Source organism: Cupressus sempervirens, chromosome 5, assembly GCF_028749045.1.
Source record: "Cupressus sempervirens isolate cs-2001-9-10 chromosome 5, ASM2874904v1, whole genome shotgun sequence".
Classification (NCBI taxonomy): domain Eukaryota; kingdom Viridiplantae; phylum Streptophyta; class Pinopsida; order Cupressales; family Cupressaceae; genus Cupressus; species Cupressus sempervirens.
This window is the reverse complement of record NC_143122.1, coordinates 316479062-316501875: the sequence shown is the minus strand read 5'-3', so window position 1 is coordinate 316501875 and position 22814 is coordinate 316479062. Positions and strand designations below refer to the sequence as shown.

The window sequence follows — 22814 nt, the reverse complement described above, 5'->3', positions numbered from 1 at the left end:
CTATCACAATACTTTCATAACAGTTACAAGCATTGTTATTCCCCACCTACGAAGTGTACCTATTGAGAACAGATGGAAACAGATTCAAGCAGTCTTGAAGAACCTATAAGATATGTTGCTTTAGTTTTTGAAACATTTCCTTTTGGAATTTGAAATTTTGATAAAAGATTACTCTTTTAGAAAGGCTTTTCTTTTTATTACTTCATATTATTGATACCCATATCTTAAAGGGAGCTTTCATACTCTGATCAGTAATTCCAAGGCACTATGATAATTCATATAGATATAATCTAATTAAGGAATTCCATTATAGAACTTCATTCACCAGTTGTCGCTTTTTTCTTTTATGTTTCTATCACATTTCACTAATATTAAGAAATCAAATTTTGAGGTTAATCAAAATGTTGTCTTGTCTTGTTGTTATTTGGCTTATATGAACTAAGAATGAAATGGGAAGCAAATTTTGAGTGAGATGCATTTCATGTTTCTTGTAGTTCTGTGATTGTTTTCAAAATAGAAACCATTCAATGTTTAGTTATGATCCTGTGGCTGTATAGAAAATGGTGATCCAGGCCCTCTTATTCTTCCTAGCAATCATAAATCTAAGGCATCACTAATCATTGAAAAAAATTGTGTTGTATAAGGCTTATACCTATAATACATGACTCAATGATGGCTTTAAAGTCCAAACCCTGTCAATCAACCTCCCTCCCATAACATTGTGTTGTTAGGAAATGCCAAAAACACACCTAGAATGATGTTATCTTCCTTTCCTGACACATTTTCTTGCTTTTCCAACTTGTTTTTTTTCTTTTTATTGTATAGTTTTAGGGTTTTTTACCTATTTTGGTAGAAATGGAAGGAGACAGCAAGTAGACTTCTCTTTCAAGCAAGTACATCTCCATCAACATCTCCAATACTAGAGCTGTATCCCAATCCTCGAGATGCATACCAAGGGGTCGAATATGCTTCTCCGTACAACGTTGGTGAAAGATTTGAAGGGTTGAAATGTGGGTTCCATGGCTGAATCAAGAGCACATATTGACCGTAAGCCAATAGATAGTATTTGTATCCTCCACACAATTAAATATCACCAATAAAGAATTTGCCAGCACACAGGTAAATTTTAAGTTTAGTTTTCAGGACAGGCTATTATTTTTAGTAATCTGCACATGTAAGTCTAGTAGACAAGGTCCTAAAAGGCTAAACCTATAAATTAACTCCATTTCTGCAAATAAATCTTTGTTTTTATATAATTCTCTTTCTATGTCATCACCAAAATTTAGTTCCATGGGCTTAGCAAAGGTTTGGATGAGCCTACTTTAATCAACAATCCCGTTAGAGTTTTTAGAAATTTCTCATTTTTTTAGAGGGTTTGTCATTGTTCCCTATTGCAGTTGCAGCAGTAAAAGCCTTGTGAACTCCTTCAGGATTTTGGCATGGGTGTAATCATTTACCATAACCATGGTCTTTGCTGAAATGTAGAGGAGAAAAAGTAGTGAAAATCACAGATGACTCCATAGGCGATGCCAAATGAAGGTGTGAAACACCATTAACCTATCATAGAGCACTAGGAATTGGAGCAGCAGAAGCATTGCAATTATCGCCAACGAGTGCACTAGCTATTTGACACCTAAATAGGCAAAAAATTTGTAGGAAACACTGCAAACAAGAATTTTGCCTATGATATCTTGCAAACTTTTTTTTATTTACTAGTATTTGGAAGCTCTATTAATAGTTACACACAAATAATTTGCATGTATTACTTTGTTTAAGGCATAATTTTAAATTTTGTTGAGAACTTATGCAACTTGTTTATGTGAGTTTTATTCCAGCACAACATGCATAATCAAATACCCATTGTTTAGGGGTGAAACATCAAACATTCAATCCTCTCTTGATATAAGGTCATTGCTCATGCTAAGCTTCAAAATAAGATCATGAAATGACTGCAAGTTTCCTTCTATTGTGGATATTCGCTCAGTGAAATAATGTGTTTTTCTGATTATCACTTTGGGGACTTGTGCTAATCATTCAATGGATACCAACTACTTACACTCCTGAAGGCTTGGCTTTACAATGTGCAATGAAATCTAGTTTTGATCTTCAACTTAACTTCCACTTATCCTACTCCTAACTATGATTGCAAGGAACAAAGGATGACTTAGATTGTAGTAGATGCAGCTTAATCAACGACTCCACCCACCTAGTGCAAGCTTGTAAGAAACCCCCGGAATGGTTTTCACGTCAATATCTACTCTTCAATCCCATGAAACGGATGCAAACTAAAAATTTACTATCAATTGAAGTTAAGTACATTCAATCTAGTGGCTTGGATTTGTTTAAGTCATGCTAGTGGTATTGAAGAGGCCTTGTTTCATGTACAAGGCATCTTACCATCGTCTACATGGCATTGAAGAGTAGTATTTGTTTCGTGTACAAGGCCTCTTACCATCACCAAGAGGCTAGTGGCTGGATTTGTTTGAGTCATGCTAATAAACATCCACAACACTTTCATTTAACTAAACTACTTAAATATGAAAATAAATCTACTCAAAGCTAAAGATTGAGGGAAATATACAACACTTCAAAGTGATATTTAAGTAAATCACCATGAGAACCAACAATGAATTATCCATTACTTCAAAATCATCATAGAAAAAATTTGATCAAGTCTCTCCCTTAGCCAAGCTACTTCAATCTCCTAGCTCTTTATTATCTGTCTAACTCCTTACAAATGAGAAGGCCTCGGCCTTTTATAGTTTCTCCATTACAAGGAAGGACCAAGACCAATTGAAGATCAAGGGCGAGATTTATCCCTACCCCTAATTAGGGTTACCAAAATTCCAACCAATTACATGAGGGCATCAAATGATGGTCCAATAAGAAAATTATAATGATTTTTCCAACCAATGAGAAAAATAAGACACTTGTCATCCTGCAACTGCTTGTGCTTGAAATTGTAATTTCTGATTGGAGAGGACAGCCAATTGCCACCTCATCATCCTTATCTTGATCTATTTAGTCTTATGTGCTTTGATCTTGGCTTCAGAAAATGTCTTTTAGAATTGTAAATATCTCTTGCTTGATTGTTAGAAAGTGACTCTTGATGAACAAAATCTTGATTCTCAATCCTTCGAAGTTGACGTTTAATCTTTCCTTTTGATACTCCTTTATGTAGTTGTAATATATCTTGGTCTTGATTTGCATTTTGACAACTTGATCTTGTTAAGTTTATATCATGTAACTCTGATAATATACTAATCTGAACTTCTAGATCGATCAAGATCAGTCTATACAGGCCTATATAAAATTGCTATTTCCCTTCCTTATAATCAGTGTCTCTTTTGGGCAGTATTGTTAATAACTAAATTAATAAACAAGGCTAGTTTAGTTACTAACCAATAGTTATCAAATAATAGCCACCAATTTCTTGGCATGAAATAAAGTCGACCTAGAGAGGGACATGCCTTTTCAAGGACATGCCCTTTGGTTGTTGTATTTAGGTAGGGTGTAGATGTGGATAAAGGATACACAGAAAATACAAGTCTGCTCCTTTAGCATCTATAGCCATATACAATGTATTGCAGGGATAAGAACATTTCTGGAATAGATTTAATGCTATTGGTAACACTTCATACAAGTCTGATATACAAAAGATCATCTTCAACAAGTAGATTTAAGGCATTGTATCAATTTGATTGTTCAGAACTTGTAGAAACTTTACATGGTATCAGAGCTCTGGTAGTCGAACCTAGGCTCTACAAATTAACAATCAGACTTCAAATATCTAGCATCATTAATCTACCTTCAATGGCGAGGGCAATCAGACCCAAGGATAGGTTTGATGGAAAAAAACACTTTGTTGCTTGGAAATTCAAAAGCATGATGATTCTTGAAGACAATGATGTAAAACAGTATGTTGATAAAAAATCCAAGCAACCTAATGTTGATCTTCATAAAACTATTTGGAGTAACGGAAAAAGGAAACCCATGCAAGTCATATTAGATGTAGTGAAAAATGAAATAGTACCTATGCTAATGAAACATCAAACAACATTTAATATGATGAAGGCATATGAGGTTAACAATGCAACTAGAACCCTTGCACTAAAGAGGCAACTAAATGATATACAGATAAAGAAGGGAGAATCTATTAATTCATACTTCCTAACGGGTGGCTAGTCTAAGAGATGAACTTGCAAGTATAGGGACTGTAATTGAAGACAAAGAGCTAACACTTGTGGCTATAGATGGGTTACCGGATTCATGGGAAAAATTCTCACATGGAGTAAGTGCTAGAGACAATCTTCTAGACTTCAATAGACTTAAAGGACATTGCCTTCAAGAAGAATCTAGGAAACTTAAGAAAGGAGGAAAAGTGAAAACTAAAGATGAAGAACTTCATGTTCTCAACACAAATTCCTATAAAGGTAAGAAGAAGCACTTCAAGAAGAAGAAGGGTAATCAAAGAAATGACAAACCTAAGAAAGATATATCCAAAATAAAATGCTTCAAATGTGAAAAATTTGGACAGTATAGATCTAATTGCATTGAAAATACAAAGCAGCAAGTAAACTGTACAAACGTTACTAGGAAAGAAAAAAACTATGATCCTGAGAATCATGTATTGTACTCTGCACTATCAAATGAAGTATTAAGCAAAACATGGGTAATTGATATTGGATCATTTCGACACATTACAAGATACAAAGAAGTACTAGATTCAATATTAGAAGAAGTTGATGGCGAAGTTAACATTGGTGATAATTCCTCTCACTCAATCAAAGGAATTGGGAATTGCACCTTGAAACAAAAGTCAGGTATTTCTCTACATCTCAAAAGAGTACTCTTTGTACCAGGAATAAAGAGGAATCTAATCTCTGTTATAGCAGTTGAAGATGATGGACATAATGTTGCATTCATGGATGGTAAAGTAATGAACTGGTCTAAGAACTCTTCATTTAAGAAATCAAAGTTGATTGGTCAAAGAAAAGGATTCTTTTATGAATTAAATACAAAACCTAGTCAACCTATTTAAGCATTAATTCATATAGCTGCTAATATAAACGAAATATGGGACGTGAGGTTTGGACATCTAAATTTCAAAGCCTTGCCAACTATGGAGAAGATGGTTACTGGTTTACCTAAGTTGAATAAAGATCATTCAAGCATATGCAAACGATGTGCTTTGGATAAGAACACCAAAAGTCCATTTCATGATAGCACTAGAAAAACTAACAATGTTTTGCAATTAGTCCGCTCATATTTGTGTGGACCTATGTCTGTTCCTTCTCTTGGAGGATTCTGGTACTATATACTTTTTATAGATGACTTCTCTAGGAAAACTTGGATTTACTTCTTAAAATTTAAAGAATCAAAAGAAATCCTTAATAGATTTAAAGAATTCAAAACCTTAATTGAAAACTTATTAGGCCACAAAATCAAAACTTTTAGGATTCATAATGGAGGGGAATATACTTCAGATTTGTTTAAAGAGTTTTGTAAACAAGTAGGAATAAAGAGGGAGTATATTGTTCCTTATGACCCACAACAAAATGGGGTAGCAGAACGGAAGAATAGAACAATTATAGAAGCAACAAGAGCTATGATATTTGATCAAAATTTAGAATATTATCTTTGGGCAAAAGCCTCTTGTACTGCTATCTATATTGAAAACAAAAGTTCTCACTCCCACCTTAGAGATAAAACTCCTGAAGAAGTCTTTACTAAAGTTAAACCTAATATAAGCCATCTTAAGATATTTGGGTGCCCAGTGTATATACATTTTCCAAAAGAAAAGAGAACTAAGTTGGAACCCTCTGAAACGAAAGGTATTTTTATTGGGTATAGTGAAACATCTAAAGCATATAGGATTTTCATACCTATTCAAAAGAACATTGAACTTAGTAGGGATGTAATATTTGAATAAGATTTAGCATTCAAAAGAGCCCTAAGTTCTGAAGATCCCTCTCATTTACCTAGTTCTGAAGAAAATCATGAATTTGAGTTTCAGAGGGAGAACATTGAAGAAATTGAAAATCAAAACCAAAATCTTAATCTCGAGGAAATTCAAAATTCAAAAAAAATACCACTTTGGGCCATTAAGACTGTAGAGAAGCACAAGACTTTCACGCACCATCTAGAACCTTAAGAGAAAGCAAAAGACCCAAAAGATTTTTTAGTTATGCAACAAACATGAGTGATTTATCTAAATCAGAACCAACCAATGTTTCAGATGCTATTAAACATACAGCTTGGAAAGATGCTATGATAGAAGAATACCAATCCATTATTAAGAATGATGTTTGGGAAATTGTTCCAAGGCCTGAAGGAAAATTTGTTGTTTCTTCTAAATGGATATTTAAAATCAAGCATGCTGCTATGGTAGCATTGAAAAATATAAAGCAAGATTCGTAGCTAGGGGATTCTCTCTGAAAGAGGGAATTGATTATGAAGAAACCTTTGCTCCAGTTGCTAGATACACCTTTGTAAGAGCAATCCTAGCTATTGCAGCATTGAAGATATGGAAAGCACATCAGATGGATGTAAAAACAACATTTTTGAATGGAAAGATTACAAAAGAGGTATATTTGGAACATCCTGAAGGATTTGAAACTCATAATTCATAACCAGTCAAAACTAATTGAATTAACTTCAAATCACCTCCTAATAAGGCCGACTTGCAATTTGATAAAAAATCTGAATTCAGATTGTGTTTTCCTCCAAAAGGCTAATTTGTCTTAATGTTTGAATTTTTTTTTCTTGCATTGATGCTTACTTTGTCTACTCATGGTTCTGGTCCGAAATCATGAAGTCTTGGGCACAAAATGCCTTGGAGAGGGTAGATTCCACGCTCTCTTGGATGATGGCTTAAAAATAAAAAATAAAAATAAGGTTTTCCATGGTTACGAGCAGACCCGTCTCCCCCCTAAAAGTCTCAAAGACTTTTCGCGTCTTCGGAGACCTCAAAAAAGGTTGGAGACTTCATGACGAAGTCTCTTGATGTCTCCTCGTCTCCTAATCCAAAAAATGAAGTCTCCTCAAAGTCTCCTGATAAAATATAATATTAAATAATTTTATATATTTTAGCCCTCATTTTAATGTTTTTAATGCAAAAATTAAGACCACCAACAATTTAAATGATTAAATCATTTAAAATATTTTATTTAATAAATTAATAACTTTTAAAATTATTAGAAACACTTCTAAAAGATTATTTTTATTCGATAATTTAATGATTAAATCATTTAAAATATTTTTGGAGAGTGATGATATTTTGGAGAGCATGATAGCTAAAGACCTTGAGATGGATGATCACAACCTTGTGGAGTAGATGATAGTACCATTGACATACTAATACTAGATATATTTCTGTTTTTTGTTTATTGTACAAAGTGTTCATTTTTGTTTGCATATCTACAATTCAGCGTCAAACTATACTTTTTTGAATTTAAAATTTGAATATGTAATGATAATCTCAGCAATTATCAATCTGATATGATGGTGATCATATGCAATATTCGAAAAACAAATATGTCTATGAGATACAATATTGTGATCATGTGAGTTTTGAAATCTTTGACTCTATGAGTCTATTTTAATTTTTAATGTGACATTACTATTATTATTTACTTAGTCTTTTAGTCCTACAGTATTACTATTTTCAAATTTTGTATTTACTTTTAGTATTAGACTCTTTAAACTATTAAAAAAAAAAAATTAAAAACAATTGCCGTCTCCAAGTACCCCCATCTCCTATTTGAAAAATTGTCGTACCGGTACTAGTACTAGAGACCTCTAAGTCTCCCCGTCTCCCGGTGACCTTGAGGTTTTCCCATGTAAATCAATTTGCATTTCAAATTGAGCCTATTCCCTTTGATTTTGGACTAAAAGATCCAAATCGAAATGGATTAGGTCTATATTTGGTAGGTTGGAAATTGCATAAAATTGGGCAATTAATGCCCAAGGAGTGTTGAGTCGATCCCTCTTGGGCAATACTTATGAATTTAAACATCAATTTGGCCACTTTCAAACAATGCTTTAGGCACCACTTTTAGGACACCATGTCCAAGATGGCTCTTTTGGAATCCTTAGTCAAACAAACGGTGCTTTATAGCTCTATTGTGTGGGGGCACTCTCTTCTGCAATTGGATTAGGCCTTGGGTGAGAGAGTCCAAATCGTACTACTACGACATATCATTAGGTGTGTCAACCCACTTCTTACAGCGTCATTCTAGTTGTGCTTGAGGCCATCCTTTTAGGCTTTGGGCCATCTTTGATCTGGTTTGGCTCCTTCGTTGGCTTTGAGGCTTCATTCAGCTCGTTGCTATTATGCCCAAGCCTCTTTCTTAATTGGTTTGACAAGGATTAAGATGGATAGTCTCCCACCCTTACCATTCTCTCTGGGTGCCTCTCCTTCCTTCCTTACTTCTTGACAAGAGTTGAAAGAGCATGTTAGACTCAACATATGCAGACAATACATTATCATGAGATGGAGTAATCCCTTGTTGGAGAAAGGGGATGGGGGTTCTGACTGAGGATGGCCTTCTATGTTGAGCACTATATGGATGTTGAGGATCAAATCATTATGTGCCCTACCTACCTTGCTTGTTAGTAGACTCGGAACCTTTGCATTTCCTTGGGCTCTTTCAGAGTGCAATCCTGCTCCTTATCCAGACGGAGCATTAGATTGATAGAGAAGAACGAACATGTCACCTTTGTCTTCTAGGGGAGCCAAAAATGAAGACACTTTATTTTTCGACACCCCATCTACTATGAGATTAGGGGGAGGTTTTATTGGCTCTTCAAAGAGTGTAGGTCCCTTTCTTCATTCTTTAGATACACTAATCAACAACGTCTTGCCTTGTACCCCCAGGACACCACACAACATCAGGATCACATGTTGTAGCTTAAGTTCCCACTGAGACAGGCTTCAAATCAATTTATGATCTTATTGTTTGCATCTATATATCCGGCCGAAGGCAAGGAGCAGTTGCTCAACCATCTTTCTAGTCACACCAAGTTTGTGAGTGTAGGAATTTGCCTAATGCAATCAATTTAATGCCAAGATCTAGAAGCTCAAGAGATAGCACAAGATGGACAAAATGATGATCAAATGAGAATCTCAATTATGATAAAATGATAATGGATATTCAGATTTCAGACACAATACATGTGGATGTGCCTGAATATATAGGCAATGCATGATAACTAGGAGTAATGCAAGTGATAAGCATAACAACTAATCACATGTCCACCAAAAGTGGATTATCCTCCATTGTCCATGAAAGTATGTGCAACATGTGCAACAATAAGAGGATGATAATGTGTTAAGAACACAAAGATGGAGCCCACAAACAATGAGGTGTGAGACAACAACTATGTGCAAGTGGATTTCTCCTACACCATGTGCTCAAATAGAATGCAAAGTTTTAGGTGTCTACATGACAACTAACATGCAAATACATTATCCTAAGTAAACTTAAGTAAAGTGTAATTATGTAATATTTAATTACACCAACAGTGAGGCCTTCTAGAGGTTTTACTTGGCAGCAACACCACACCTCTAGTGTCCCCCTAAGATGATCTAGGAACTAGTCTTGTCCTAGACTCTATCCTTCAATTCTGGACTACTTCTGCTTGGCTACGAGGGTTTAGTTGTATTTTGTTCGTTTCTTTTGGGTTCTTGGTTTGTTCTTTCTTGCTTTCTCTTTCCCTAGGCACTGTTTGGTGTTCCTGCTGCTGGTTGTTTTCTTGTTTTATATCTTCCGGTCCCCTGACCCTCTTTGTGGTCTCTTGTTGGACATTAATAGATTTATCTTTATCTTATCTTATCTTACTTCACCCATAGATGTTCAGTCTGCAAACAACTCTTGTCACCACCTAGTTTCTTGCAGCAACCCAAACATGGAGATGAAACATGGTGTGATCAAGGGGCAGAATTCTAAGAATTTGGGGCATTAATGTCCAAGGGGGTTGGACTCTGACTCTTCGTGGGCAATTCCTTTAAAACCGACTCTGATCTACCTTTTGCTCAATGTTTCCCAATCAGATTTTTTAAACCTCACACATTTTCCTGCAATTTGATTGAAGTCTCAGATTCATGTAGGATTTGAGGGCGTAAATCTCAGAGTTGTGGGCATCAATTGCCCAAAAAGGACTGGATTCCAACCCATATTGGGCAATTTAGCAATGAAACTATGACCATTTCAATTAAATCCCAGCCCCCTGTTTCTTTTTCCTTAAAAATCCTCCAAGTACATAGTGTTTCTTGACTGATAGCAAAGGGAAGTTCTCAAAATGTAAGGTTGGAAATTAGTGAAGTTTGGGCTTTAATGCTCAAAAGGGCTGGATTTTAACCTGTTTTAGGCAATCTCAGCCAGCAACAAAAAATTTCGAAGTCCACAAACCCACCAATATTTCGTTCTTCCAAGTGACTTTCACACCAAAGTTTTGGGGTAAAATGAGAGGTCGGAAATCTCAGAAGTTTGGGCAAAATTGCCCAAAAAGGGTTGGATTCTGATCCATCTTGGGCATTCGAGCCACTTCCCTCTAAATTTCTGAAAAAAAGGGTTGGATTCTGATCCAATTTTGGCATCTTGGTCACTTCACTTGAAATTTCTAACTGTGAAAGCTCTTGGGTCTGCCCCTTCCTTAAAATGACCTTGACTAAAGGGCCCAGGACTTGAAGAAATGATGGTACAACTCACATCTACACTTGAGTTTATGTCCACGGCCAAGAAAGGCTCCTATATACATACAAGTGAGTTTCAACAAGTATTGGATTGAAAGCCGTGCTAGGGACTTGTGAATACTTTGTAACTCTAGAAGAGGAAGTGTCTTAGTGTGAGTTTTGAATTCAATAATATTTTAGTTTAGTGGGTTTTAGACGAGTCACTAGTTTTCAATCTTAGGTTTATAACATTGAGAAATGAATGTTGGAAAAATGATTTTTGCATAAGAAACTGAATTTGAACAATTTCTCTTGTAGGTATCATTTTATATAGTTAGAGAATAGAAAAGTTCATTTTTTTTTCTGATTTTGTATGCAATTTCGTACTTCTCAGAAGCCTTTACCACAGTCAAACTTTAGAACTTCTTTGAATCCTAAACATTTCAGACATCAACACCTCCTTTCAAACATTAGTGCATGCAGTTCAATTGTTATTGCCAATTTTATTGGTAAACAGAGATTCCAGAGAGAAAATCTATTTAGCCTCCATATATGACAAACACAATTTTTTTTAGTACAGATACTAGGATGTCTTCGGGAACATTGTTGTATTTCTCAGGTTAGATCTGTCACTCACTGCCTCTTTGCATGGTCTGTTGGGATTAATAGGCACAGGAATTACATATTTTAAGGATAAACTACAAGCACATAAGTGTGCAAGGATATGTATTGCTGAGGATAAGCTTCCATTCTGAATAGGTATTATTAAATAAATTACAAATTGCCTTTGTTTACTCACTTAAGTCTGCATTTATTTCTATTGTAGTTCTTTACTACATTTTTCTTCACAGTATCTATCGTCTGAGTGTAATTATCGTGAACACCTATCCTAATACTCTTATGTTAGCATGCTTGTAAGAGAAGTCATATTACCGCCACTGAAACTGCATGTATCACTACAATCTGTTTTATAACAGGTGCCGAATTAATCCTGTTGTTTTCCATGACAAATTCTGTGTCACATGGGCTATGATTAGATTGCTTTGAGTTCATCATGAGTTCACTGGGGTTTCTCTACAATTGTCCTGGCAGAATGCTTGCCCAATTCATCTGAGAATCTTTATTATGATTGAATGGGTACTAGATCCATGCAATGTAGGGGATGGACTAGTAACTTATCTCTATGATATTTTGGCCTTGTTATGGTGATCAATACCATAGTGGTGTTTCTTGTGCTTCTGATTTTAATGTGAATTACAGCCTTATTCTCCTTTGGTCCACTTCTTGTGCTGCTTTAATTTCTTATATAATTTGGTAAATTCTCTTTCTAGCACTGTTTTGGTGTATGCCCTTTGTACATGTCAATTTGTCATTGGTTTAGTCCCTCTTTGGTTTTTGGTTCTCATTTTGCATCCCTTGTTAGCAATTCTTGCTCATCTTGCATTTATGCTTGAAAGTTTCTATTATGAGTAGTTAGTGTCAGTCCGTATTTCCAATCTTACAAAATTTTCTTATCAAGCAACCTCATTTGATGTTTATTTTTCCCCGAAATATTAGGTTTAAAACATTGACTTGATGATGCAATTTTTACTTTTATGCATTTTGATTTGACCTGAGTTTTTGTTTTGTAATCACGTTTTTCTGTTCTATATGCCAATTGATATGAAATGATCCCATTTTATAATCAAAGTTTTGGATGTATAGTATTTACCTTTTTTTTCTTCTAATGATTTATGTAATGTACAGGTTGAATGTCAAATCAAAGTTTTGGTTAGCCATATACGACACAATTATACCAACTTTGCAGGTAAGACCTACCTTGTATATGATTTTAGGCAACGTATTTCTTAGTTTTATTAAGGTCACTGTGATTATGGTTTGTATGTACTATGCCTGCATTTTATTTTGCTTGCTTTATGGTGCTTATTTGTTTCAATCTAACTCTCTGGTATTCCAGTTTAATTTATTTGAAATCTGGTAGTTGTAATATAGGTTAATGGTATATGCATCATTATGTACCTATGTTGATGCTTAACAAAGTGTGGGTAACTCCCGTAGAATGTAATTCTATGTTTACAACCCCGTTCCCTTTGTAGACATAACTGTGTAGGAAATTAAATGTTGTCATACATCAATTTGGGTTATCTTGTTCATTGTTTGGCACTACAGTTTATCATTTCCTTAATCAACTTTATACGTAGCTGGAGTTTTATAGTATAAAACTAGTAACTGGATTTGTGCAGCCAGGCCCCAAACTGGATCCGGGTCCAGATTTGTGAACCAGTTCATGCCGAATTTGCACAGGGTTGGGATTTGACCCTGTGGATTTGTGGAACACAATTCCGGATGAATTTGTAGGGTCAAATACAGATTCTGCACAACTCCGTCATGATTCCACATGGACCCACACAAATCCAACACGAATCCACTTGAATCTGCACAAATCCCCAAGGATTCATAGGCCAAACTTAGAATATATATATATATATATTGTATATACATTTTTATTTATAATGCACACACACATATTTATATATATGTACTCACGAATCATAATGGGAAAAATAAAAAATCACGAATCCATTTGGATTCTCGTACCAAAATCCAACCCCGACCCCGATTTAGCAACTAGAATATAACACTTATTTGGGTTATCTTGTTCATTGTTTTGCACTACAGTTTATCATTTCCTATTTCCAACTTTATATGTAGCTGGAGTTGTAACACTAATTCAAAGGTAATGATGAATACAATCCAGTTTATCTTATTAGAATCTGTAAAACAGATTATAACACAAGATTTAGTGCAAGAAGCAGAAACTAGTGAGACAATTCATACAAATAATCAATAAAATCAATATAACACTACAAAGTTAGTGTATTCCTCAAGAAGCAAAATACCATTAGAAAAGTATAGCAGCATGAAGCTACAAGCTAGGAGAGCCAATATATATAGTCTAAGTGAGAGAGGGTGGTGGCAAATACGGAGAGTGCACCAAAAGTTTCAACGAATAGTAAAGTTTAACTCCCATGGAAGAAGTTGACGCCTCACACCTAGTCATTAATACTCAATTAACATAAACAAACTTGATTAGAAAATTCCAGAGAAAACTTAGTAGGAAAAATAAATACCCACGAGAAAAATAAACATCTACACTCTTAACCATAGGGTTGGTTAGTAAAAAGGCTGGTCTCGACAAAAGAAGTGAATGAAGTATTCATATAAACAAATATCCTCCCAAAAGAGAAGCACCCTCACAAAAACAAGAGAATGGTCGCTCCAAATAGAGATTGTAAAGATTTAAGGAGTAGGTATCCCCCTAGACAATGAAGCTTCCTACACCCTAGTAAAGCTCACAGATACTTTCTTTCTGTGAAGGGTTTGGTGAAAATGACAACGGGAGATGGGCAACAATGGAGATTGATGATTTGTTCATAAACAAGCTTCCAAATGTAGTGCATGTGAACATCAATATGCTTGGTGATGTGGTGATGTTCTGAGTTTCATGAGATTTAAATAACACCTAGATTATCACAAAATATGATGGGTGATCTAAATTGAGTACCAAACTTGTGAAAATTTGAAGCTGAATGGCCTTAACAGTTACATTTACAACCCCCAAATACTTGGTATCACTTGAAGATAGAGCAATAGTTTACTGCTTGCTTGATCAACAAATAGGATTTGAACAAGGTGAAAAGTTGCAACTTTAATTAGATGTGTGAAATTGAGAATTGCTTGCCCAATTTGAATTTGTGTATCCGTGAAGTTCATATGAATGATTATTTTATAGTGAATCCCAAAAATTGTGAGTACCTTGATGAATGTAGTGGAGAATCTTCTTGGCTACTTTCTGGTGCAGCAATTGGGAATCCTACATGAATCAAGAGACCATGCACTTAGCATGTAAATTGTTTGCCTCATGTTTAAATAATACTTCCAAGAAATTAATGATACATAGTGCCATCGACAAAATTTGAGAATTGAACCTCAAGTTTTGTCTTCAAAATGAAAGAGAGAAAACTTGCAATTAGCCATGATATGAAACCTTGAAGGAAAATCTAAAGCATATTTGGAGTATGTGATGTTGATCTTAGAACTAGAGTAAAGAAAGTAATTTGCATAACAATTCAAGAACTCAAGTGTGTGAAGAAACATATCCATCTTGGCATAGTAAGCCTCGTTTCTAGCCATTGTCAAATTTCTAGAGTCTGCAATCAAAAGGTAAATCTTATGGTTGTTCCATGTTTATCTCTTCCGCAAGATCTTAGTAGAGAAAAACACTCTCCATGTCCATTTGGTGAATCTCCTATCGATATGCTACAATGATAGCATGTGTAAGTCAAATAGAGTTAATCTTGGCTACAAGTGCAAAGGTTTAGAAAAATCAACAACAAGAATTTGGAAAAAACTCTTTGCAGATAATTATTCCTTAAGCTTGTCAACTTACCCATTTATTGTGAATTTCGTTTAATATGTCGACTTGCACTTGCACTAGACAAGTTTCTTGCCCTTGGGAGGGGTGACAAGATTACAAGCGCAGTTCAAGGAACCATACTCCTCTCGTATAGTTGTATCCCTATTAGCAGTACTAGAGTCCTTGAGAAAACTACTGCTTAGATGTTGTAGCATTGAAGACATGTGGAGAGCCTTGACATTGTGAAGGAGTTTGTGTGGGGTTTGAGTAATCTTCATATAAATTACTTGCAACTTGCAATGTTTGTTGAACCCAAAATGAACCAATGTTTGTCAGAATGAGAATTGTCAACCTTTGAATGCTGGCTAGTGAAGAGCGAGGTGAATCGTCTTTATCATTTGTTGGCATTTGAAGTGGGACTTGGAGAGTTCTCCTCTAAATGAACTATATTCTTTACAAACAACTCATGCATAGCTGAGTGTAGCAACTGATGGCCTTGCATTGTTTGGATGCCACACAAATATGCATGACCTTCTCCATAGATCAATGGGCTTAGTTTCTTTGAAGGAATGTGGTCCCATGTAAGAGCTTAATTGCTGGCTTTCAAATACATCAAGCTTCAAAGGAGTGTTTATCTACAAGGATTCATGAGGAATGTGATTCTGGATATGACTAACACAATTAATGGCCTGCACCCAATCCTGTACTGTAAGAGACTTGGAGTGAGTCACACAATTTGGCATTACATTTTGCAACATAATTTTGTTAAGGATTGTATGGAACTAAATGTTGCAAATCAATCCCCTTTGAAGTGCAAATTTGCTCAGAATAATGGTTGACATACTCACCAACACCACCGTTGTCAATGCAGAAAACTTCAACAATTTTGCTTTATTGTTTCTTTGCAAAAGTTTTAAATTCCTTAAAATGCTTAAAGACCTCAAACTTTTGCTTGAGAATATACACTGCAAGTATGCTTGGAAATGTCATCAATGAATGTTAGGACATATCTACCTTGTTGAAGGTTGTGGAATCAAACTGACCAAATCATTATGTGCTAACTGTAGTATCTGTGAAGCTCCCTTTTCTTTCTCTTTGTCAAAAATCTTGTCAAGATGCTTAAGAATAATACATCCTTGGCAAACTTAATTCAAAAAGAAAATTGAAGGCAACTTTGTAACCTAGCTACTCGTGCCATAACTTGTTCACCTCATTTAAATGTGTGAGCAAGACAGTTGAATTATAAAATTTACTACAAAATTATAAAATCTAAAACCATTAATAATAGTTAACATAGAATTATTGTTAAACTTGGGAAACTTGTTTAGTAAAACGCTAGCAAACAATATACCACTATTCAGATATCATTCATGGTAACAATATTACAGTACAATAAGAATCAAGCTGGGTGATCTTTAGGAGATCATTAACCTGCAAAAGCTTTAAGTAGTAACAAGTATATTTGAAGAACTTGAAGTTGGGAATTATTTGGTAGGCCAAATTTTTGAAAAACATAGGAGCTAGTAAAAAGTCAAGGAAAAACATGGCAAATCATTGAATATCTTAAAATACATAAGTTTGAAAATTAATCTTTAAAAGCACTCATATGACTGAATTAGTAGAACATATTATGTTTCGTGATCATATAAGAATAATTTGAAGTTTAATACATATCATAGACCAAAATCGAGTTCAACCTTTGAATATATATGAACATTAAACTTCAATATAAAAAAAGCTTATAAATTACTTTTTGAAAATTTGATAATTGTAATATTTGACCTTTTTTGTGAAAATTTGCCTGTCAATAAGGTTTTCAGTCACCATCTGTTAAGTGTTTTGGTAAACTGCAAAAAATTGGAATACATAAATGAGAAATAAACAAAATGTAAGAAAACGAGATGAATTATGAAACTTTTACCAACCCACTTAGTTGGCATTTATGTTTCCATTGCATTGAATGTTTATAACACAAGTCACGATGGCTAAGAATTTCCCCCTATTGTGTTTTCTTTACAAACACACTTAAAAATTATAGTGAAAATTGTTTTATTTTCATAAAGATATGTCTGTTTTTTTTATACCTTTTTGGTGGCTATCAACTATATGGCTTTCTAAAAGCTATTTTGTAATTTGTAAACATGATGGTCAAGGATAATTTTGATAGTCAGTTGGAAGCCTGTGTGATATAAGATTTTGTTTTTGTTTGGCATTCGCCAATATATGTGATTTTATGGACTAATTTAGTCATTCTTTGACTTTTGAATATGATGTAACTTCAAAATTTTAATCCAGGGATTTGTCAGGTTTTCTATTTACACTCATATGCAAGGGCTGAGCAAATAAAAGGAAAAGAAAGTATTTATATTTGTATGCCCTAAGTTTTTTTGATTATCCCCACCAACATCGTGAAAATGATATAATCACAGTATCTCTTAACTCTGGGCTTAAAAAAATGATTTTTATACTGATTAGGAGTTTATTTGAAAAATCATAGTCATAGCAAGTTCTTGCAAAACAATTGGTGGCAAGTTGCTGTCATTTTGGACTCGGGGAATATTTTGTGGTTTAACTTCTATGGTACTAACAACCATCAACTTTTCAAAGTGATTCCGGTAGCTATAATCTACTCAATTTTGTCGTGCATGCTCCAAACCAAACATTGGATTTTCAGCCAAATAAGTTACACGCTGAACTTGAGCGTTCCAACTCATGCAAAATCCACCTCCCAAGAATATGCTTTAAAAGAAAACTTGATTTGCAATATAAAACAAGCTTGTAATGTAAACAATCTGAACCCATTAAATAATGAATTGGCATTTTGGGTAACTCCACCATTTGTCTAGTAAAGTGCACCTAAGTTTGGCTATCCTAAGTGTGAGTTATTATTTTTACAATGATTGCAAGATCTTACAACACACATGGAACTTAAGGAATTTCTCACACCTTTCAAGAATTTCGCTAACCTTTTGGACTCTATTTCAGGTTTTGATTGCACATTGCGGGAATTACATTTTCTCCTTATTTAAAAAAATGTATCATATATTAGTATTTGTAAAAAGATCCCTAGAAAAAAAATGTCATAAGGATTTTGTAGCCTCCAAAATTTCTTTTTGTTTTCACATATTTAGTTATATTCTGGGATTCTATGAATGATTACATCTCTTTATTTTCCTAAGATGCCAAAAGCACTTTCTTTTAAGAATTTGCAAGTTTCAAAACCTCTCAATTTCTTCTTCTGTTTCTTTTGCTATATCAAGACTGATAAGTATAAAAACAATCAAAAAAATTAGCATGTTTTAATTTATAACTTCGAAGTTCACTATAGGTTTTTGGGATTAGTTTTAGACTTGTTTCAGGGCTATGGCTTCTATTTGGTGGATTCTTCTTGGAGGATAGTAAATGTTAATGTTCTGGGACAATAAGTTGCTTATTGTTTTGTGTCACTTAGGAGTTTTTTGTTGAGCTACTCCAATGTTGTCATTACTATAACAAGACATATTTGGGGATAGTGTAGCATGACAACACATATTTGGGAAAATGGATCTTTTTATTGTCAGTTTTAACTTTTGACAGTCATTGCCTTTTCTAGTTGCTTTATGTTGAGTGTATTGTTTCTTCTGTGATGCAGTCTTTGCTTCTTATTTCTATACAAGGGAATTTTGGTTTTGTTCTAGTCATTATTTCAAAGATATGTTTTAGTTTTACGCTAAGAGCTCAAAAAATATTTGTATTGGAGAAGTTCAATCTTTATTCCTTCAAATGCTTATTCTTTTAGACTAGGCTGAGATACATAGAGTTCATATTTGCATCCATATATACAGAATCTATTCACAGTATAAATACCTCGTTTGGTATGTTGATTGTTTCATTGTTATTTCAATCGATGCTTGGAATGCTTATAGATGTTATGTTATCTTTTTATAGGCCAATGTTGGAGAGATCTATGGAGGAAATTTGAAGCTTTGATTTTTCACAAAAGAATGTTAAACTGGGAATTTTCTATTAAATCAGTAGACACCATTTCAGAGGTAAGTGATATTGTTAAGTTGTGAGGTCATGTGCCCATCCTGATCTGATATTTTGTCAAATCTTAATAAAGAATTATATGTAAACAAATTCAGTTTCCGAATGTGGCTTTGTAGCCTAATTGAAGGATAAATTATCCATTCATCAGCTGCACCATGGATGAGGTATAAAACCTATCTTTTAAAATGAAAATGCAGCAGGAAGCAAGCTTTTTCTTAATCTTTTGTCTTGGTAACAATGGCCTGATGATATAATATCAGAATATTTTTTCTAGCCTTATCTCATAAAGAAATCTAGTAATGGTCAAACCCGTATTGCAAGTTAGTAGTGTATATTTTTGTATATGTTTTTAGAGCTAGTGGTAAAAATGTTTTCTCTTTACAATAAACAATCTGCACTCGTTTTGTTGAGAATTAAAATAGAGAGAAGGTTACTTTGCAAATATATCAATGAGCACTGTAAACTATTATGCAGGAATGCTTGTTGATCAATGACTTCTATAATCCCATTCCTTTGATCTAACTTCTTAATAACCTAGTTTTTCAAATAGCTAACAAAACATAATAAACATTAGTAGGAAAAGTGGTGATTCATAAATGAGATGCTTTCCCCAAATATTAAAATATATTTGGATCATGACCCTGTAAAGCTTCTGCAAATTCCTGAAGTTTGGATCAGACCTTTTGATCAAACTTAGGATCAGACTTTGGAATGCTGAGAATGATGTCTTAATATTCTGAATGTTATGAAATGTTTGAGGAAGTAAACACCTTGTTTAATGCAGATCCAATACTTTTTAAATCGATCTTGACTGAAGAAGAGAAATACTGATTTATATATCGCTGGGTAAAGATACTTGAAGAAGCAGACTTAAGTTTTCTGTGTGTTCTTCAAACTGCATCAGCACCCATCTAAATATCTAACCAAGGGACTTAATCCTCAAAAGACATGTCCCTATATTTGGTTGGCTCACATAACCTTCTAAAAATTGGCGATTTTATGAGACTTAATTTAAGATTAAACACTAACTAATATATATAATATCAGTTTAGTATTAATACAAGCAAGTCTGAAAAATCGCCGCCTTTAGAAAAGAAATACTAAGAGTATTTAGAGCCATTCAAAGATATTTAGAATCTAGAAGAATAAGTGCGACCTTCACTTATAGACCTGGAGGTTATCAGGTTACATTCGTAACAGACCCAACAAATCCTCTCTTGATCCAATGGTATCTAGAAGATGATCTAGAGCATATAACTGTGATGTAATTCCATAGTCTTTATTTCCCCAGCAAATTGTTACACTATACATCCTAGTACTAACTGATGTTGCACTGCATAGAATCTTGGCATCTCATGATATTTGACATGAATAATTAACATTTTCCTGGCATGCTCATCCCTTATGGTCTACTTGTACTCATACTGCATTTTTAAGCATGACCGTGTTTTCTCAACTACATCAACCTATTCAGCTTTACACAAAATCCTGTCACCAACTATTCAGCATTAGGTGTGGACATTTATCTTGATACACAACAATGTTGATGCCATTTTGCTCAACTTTGTTGAAGCTAGTACCCTTGAGTATATGGAGGTCAATACAGTCTTCCCCTCTTTCAGAGAGAGGTGAGCAGTGCTTGCTGCAGAAAACAAATGAGACAACTCAGTCTACTGCTCGTCATAACAAATGAATGAAAATCAAAGGTGAGCACATAACAATTGACACACCACAACACACAAAGTGACTACCATCAAAATTACCTCTCACGGAATGTGGCCATTTGCTCGATGGGAACCTAATAGGAGAAGAGAAGTATCCTCTAACCTCCATTTTGATCCTTGTATTTTATTAGAATAATATTCTCGTACCTATTATAATATTATTTAATGATCATTTAATGTATCGTAAGTGTAGATTCTTTGTATTTCCATTCTTAGTTAGCTATTGTTTCTTTTAGAAACATTATGTTTGTAATTCCTTTATATGGAACATTCCATCTCCATTGGTTATACAAACAAATTATATCAGAACCCCAATATTGGTTGTAACCCTAATTGAGTGTTTAAAAGATTGATTTTGTAAGTTTTACAGTTTTCATGTTTTTCCAGAGTATCCTGAAGTACTTTTTCTGTCTTTAACACTTCCATCCCAATTTGAGTCAGTGAATCCATGTGAATCTAAATCAACTTTCTCATATTTGAGCTCAAGATTAAGAACGCCTTGCAAGTATCTCATAATGTGTTTGATTGCAACTCAGTGAATCTCCTTTGGCTCACACATAGATTGACATAAGGCATCAATAGCATAGCAAATATCAGGGCTTGTATTTACCAAGTACATTAGGGACCCAATCATCTGTCTATAGAGAGTAGAATCTATGGAAGGTGATTCGGCTGTAGCTTCTTTAAATTTATGTAGATTAGTCTCCATTGGAGAAGACATAGCCTTGCAATTCCACTTTCCAAATCTCTTCAAAATATCTAATGTATAGTTCCCTTGATAAAGGATAATGCTGTCAAAATTTTGTCGTACTTCCAATACTAGGAAGTAATGAAGGAGTCCCGAGTCTTTCATCTCGAATTCTTTAATTAGATCTTTCTTGCATTGATCTATGAAATGATCATCACCTTTTATTAGTAAATCGTTGACATACAGTATGAGAATTACCATATCATCTTTATCCTTTTTATAATATAGATTTGGATCAACTTCATTTTTTGAGAATCCTAAGCCAGTGAGATACTTATCAATTCTTTCATACCAAGCCCTTGGAGCTTGTTTAATCCCATAAAGAGCTTTCTTGAGCCTGCAAACAAAAGTGTTAGGATTATGAGTTTCAAATCCTTCAAGTTGGTCCAAATATACTTCCTCTCTAATATTTCCATTTAAGAATGTTGTTTTTACATCCATCTGATGTACTTTCCATCCCTTTGATGCTACAATGGTTAGGACTGCTCTTAGAGAGGTGTATCTGGCAAGAGAAGCAAAAGTTTCTTCATAATCAATCCCCTCTTTTTGAGAGAATCCCCTGGCTACAAATTTGGCTTTATATTTTTCAATGCTACCATCTACAACATGCTTTATTTTAAAAATCCACTTAGAAGAAACAACAAATTTTCTTTCAACTCTTGGAACAAATTCCCAAACATCATTTTCATAATAAATTGGCATTCTCCTGTCATAGCATCTTTCCAGGCTGTATGTTTAATAGCCTCTAAAACATTGGTAGGTTTTGATTTGGACAAATCATTCATGTTTGTTGTGTAACTAGAAAATCTTTTAGGTCTTTTGCTTTCTTTGATTATTTAGGATGGTGCAACAAAGTCTTGTGCTTCTTCTATTGTCTTAATGGCCCAAAGTGGTCTTTTCTTAGAATTTTGAGTTCCTTCAAGATTAAGATTTTGAATTTCATCTTCAATTTTTTCAATGCTCTCCCTTTGAGACTCAGTTTCAATATTTCTTTCAGAACTAAGGAGAGGGTTCTTCAAAACTTAGGGTATTTTTGAATGCTAAGCCTTCTTCAAAAATTACATTCTTACTAAATTCAATATTTTTCTATCCTAGTATGAAAACCCTATATGCTTTAGATGTTTCACTATACCCTACTAAAATACCTTTCCTCTCGTAGGGTTCTAACTTAGTTCTCTTTTCTTTTGGAACATGGACATATACCGGGCAACCAAAAATCCT

General features: G+C 34.3%; 1 protein-coding gene across 2 annotated transcripts in view; it reads left to right on the top strand.

The window, feature by feature from the left end:
- REV1 (DNA-directed DNA polymerase) overlaps positions 1-19394 on the top strand; it is a 264062-nt gene extending 244668 nt beyond the window's left edge. For both annotated transcript variants that reach the window (XM_089830019.1, XM_089830018.1), the window contains exons 23-24: positions 12422-12482; positions 19020-19394. In XM_089830019.1, the coding sequence (XP_089686145.1) occupies positions 12422-12482; positions 19020-19061 (103 nt within the window). In that variant the 3' untranslated portion in view covers positions 19062-19394. The remainder of the gene's footprint in view (positions 1-12421; positions 12483-19019) is intronic.
- Positions 19395-22814: the final 3420 nt, after the last annotated feature.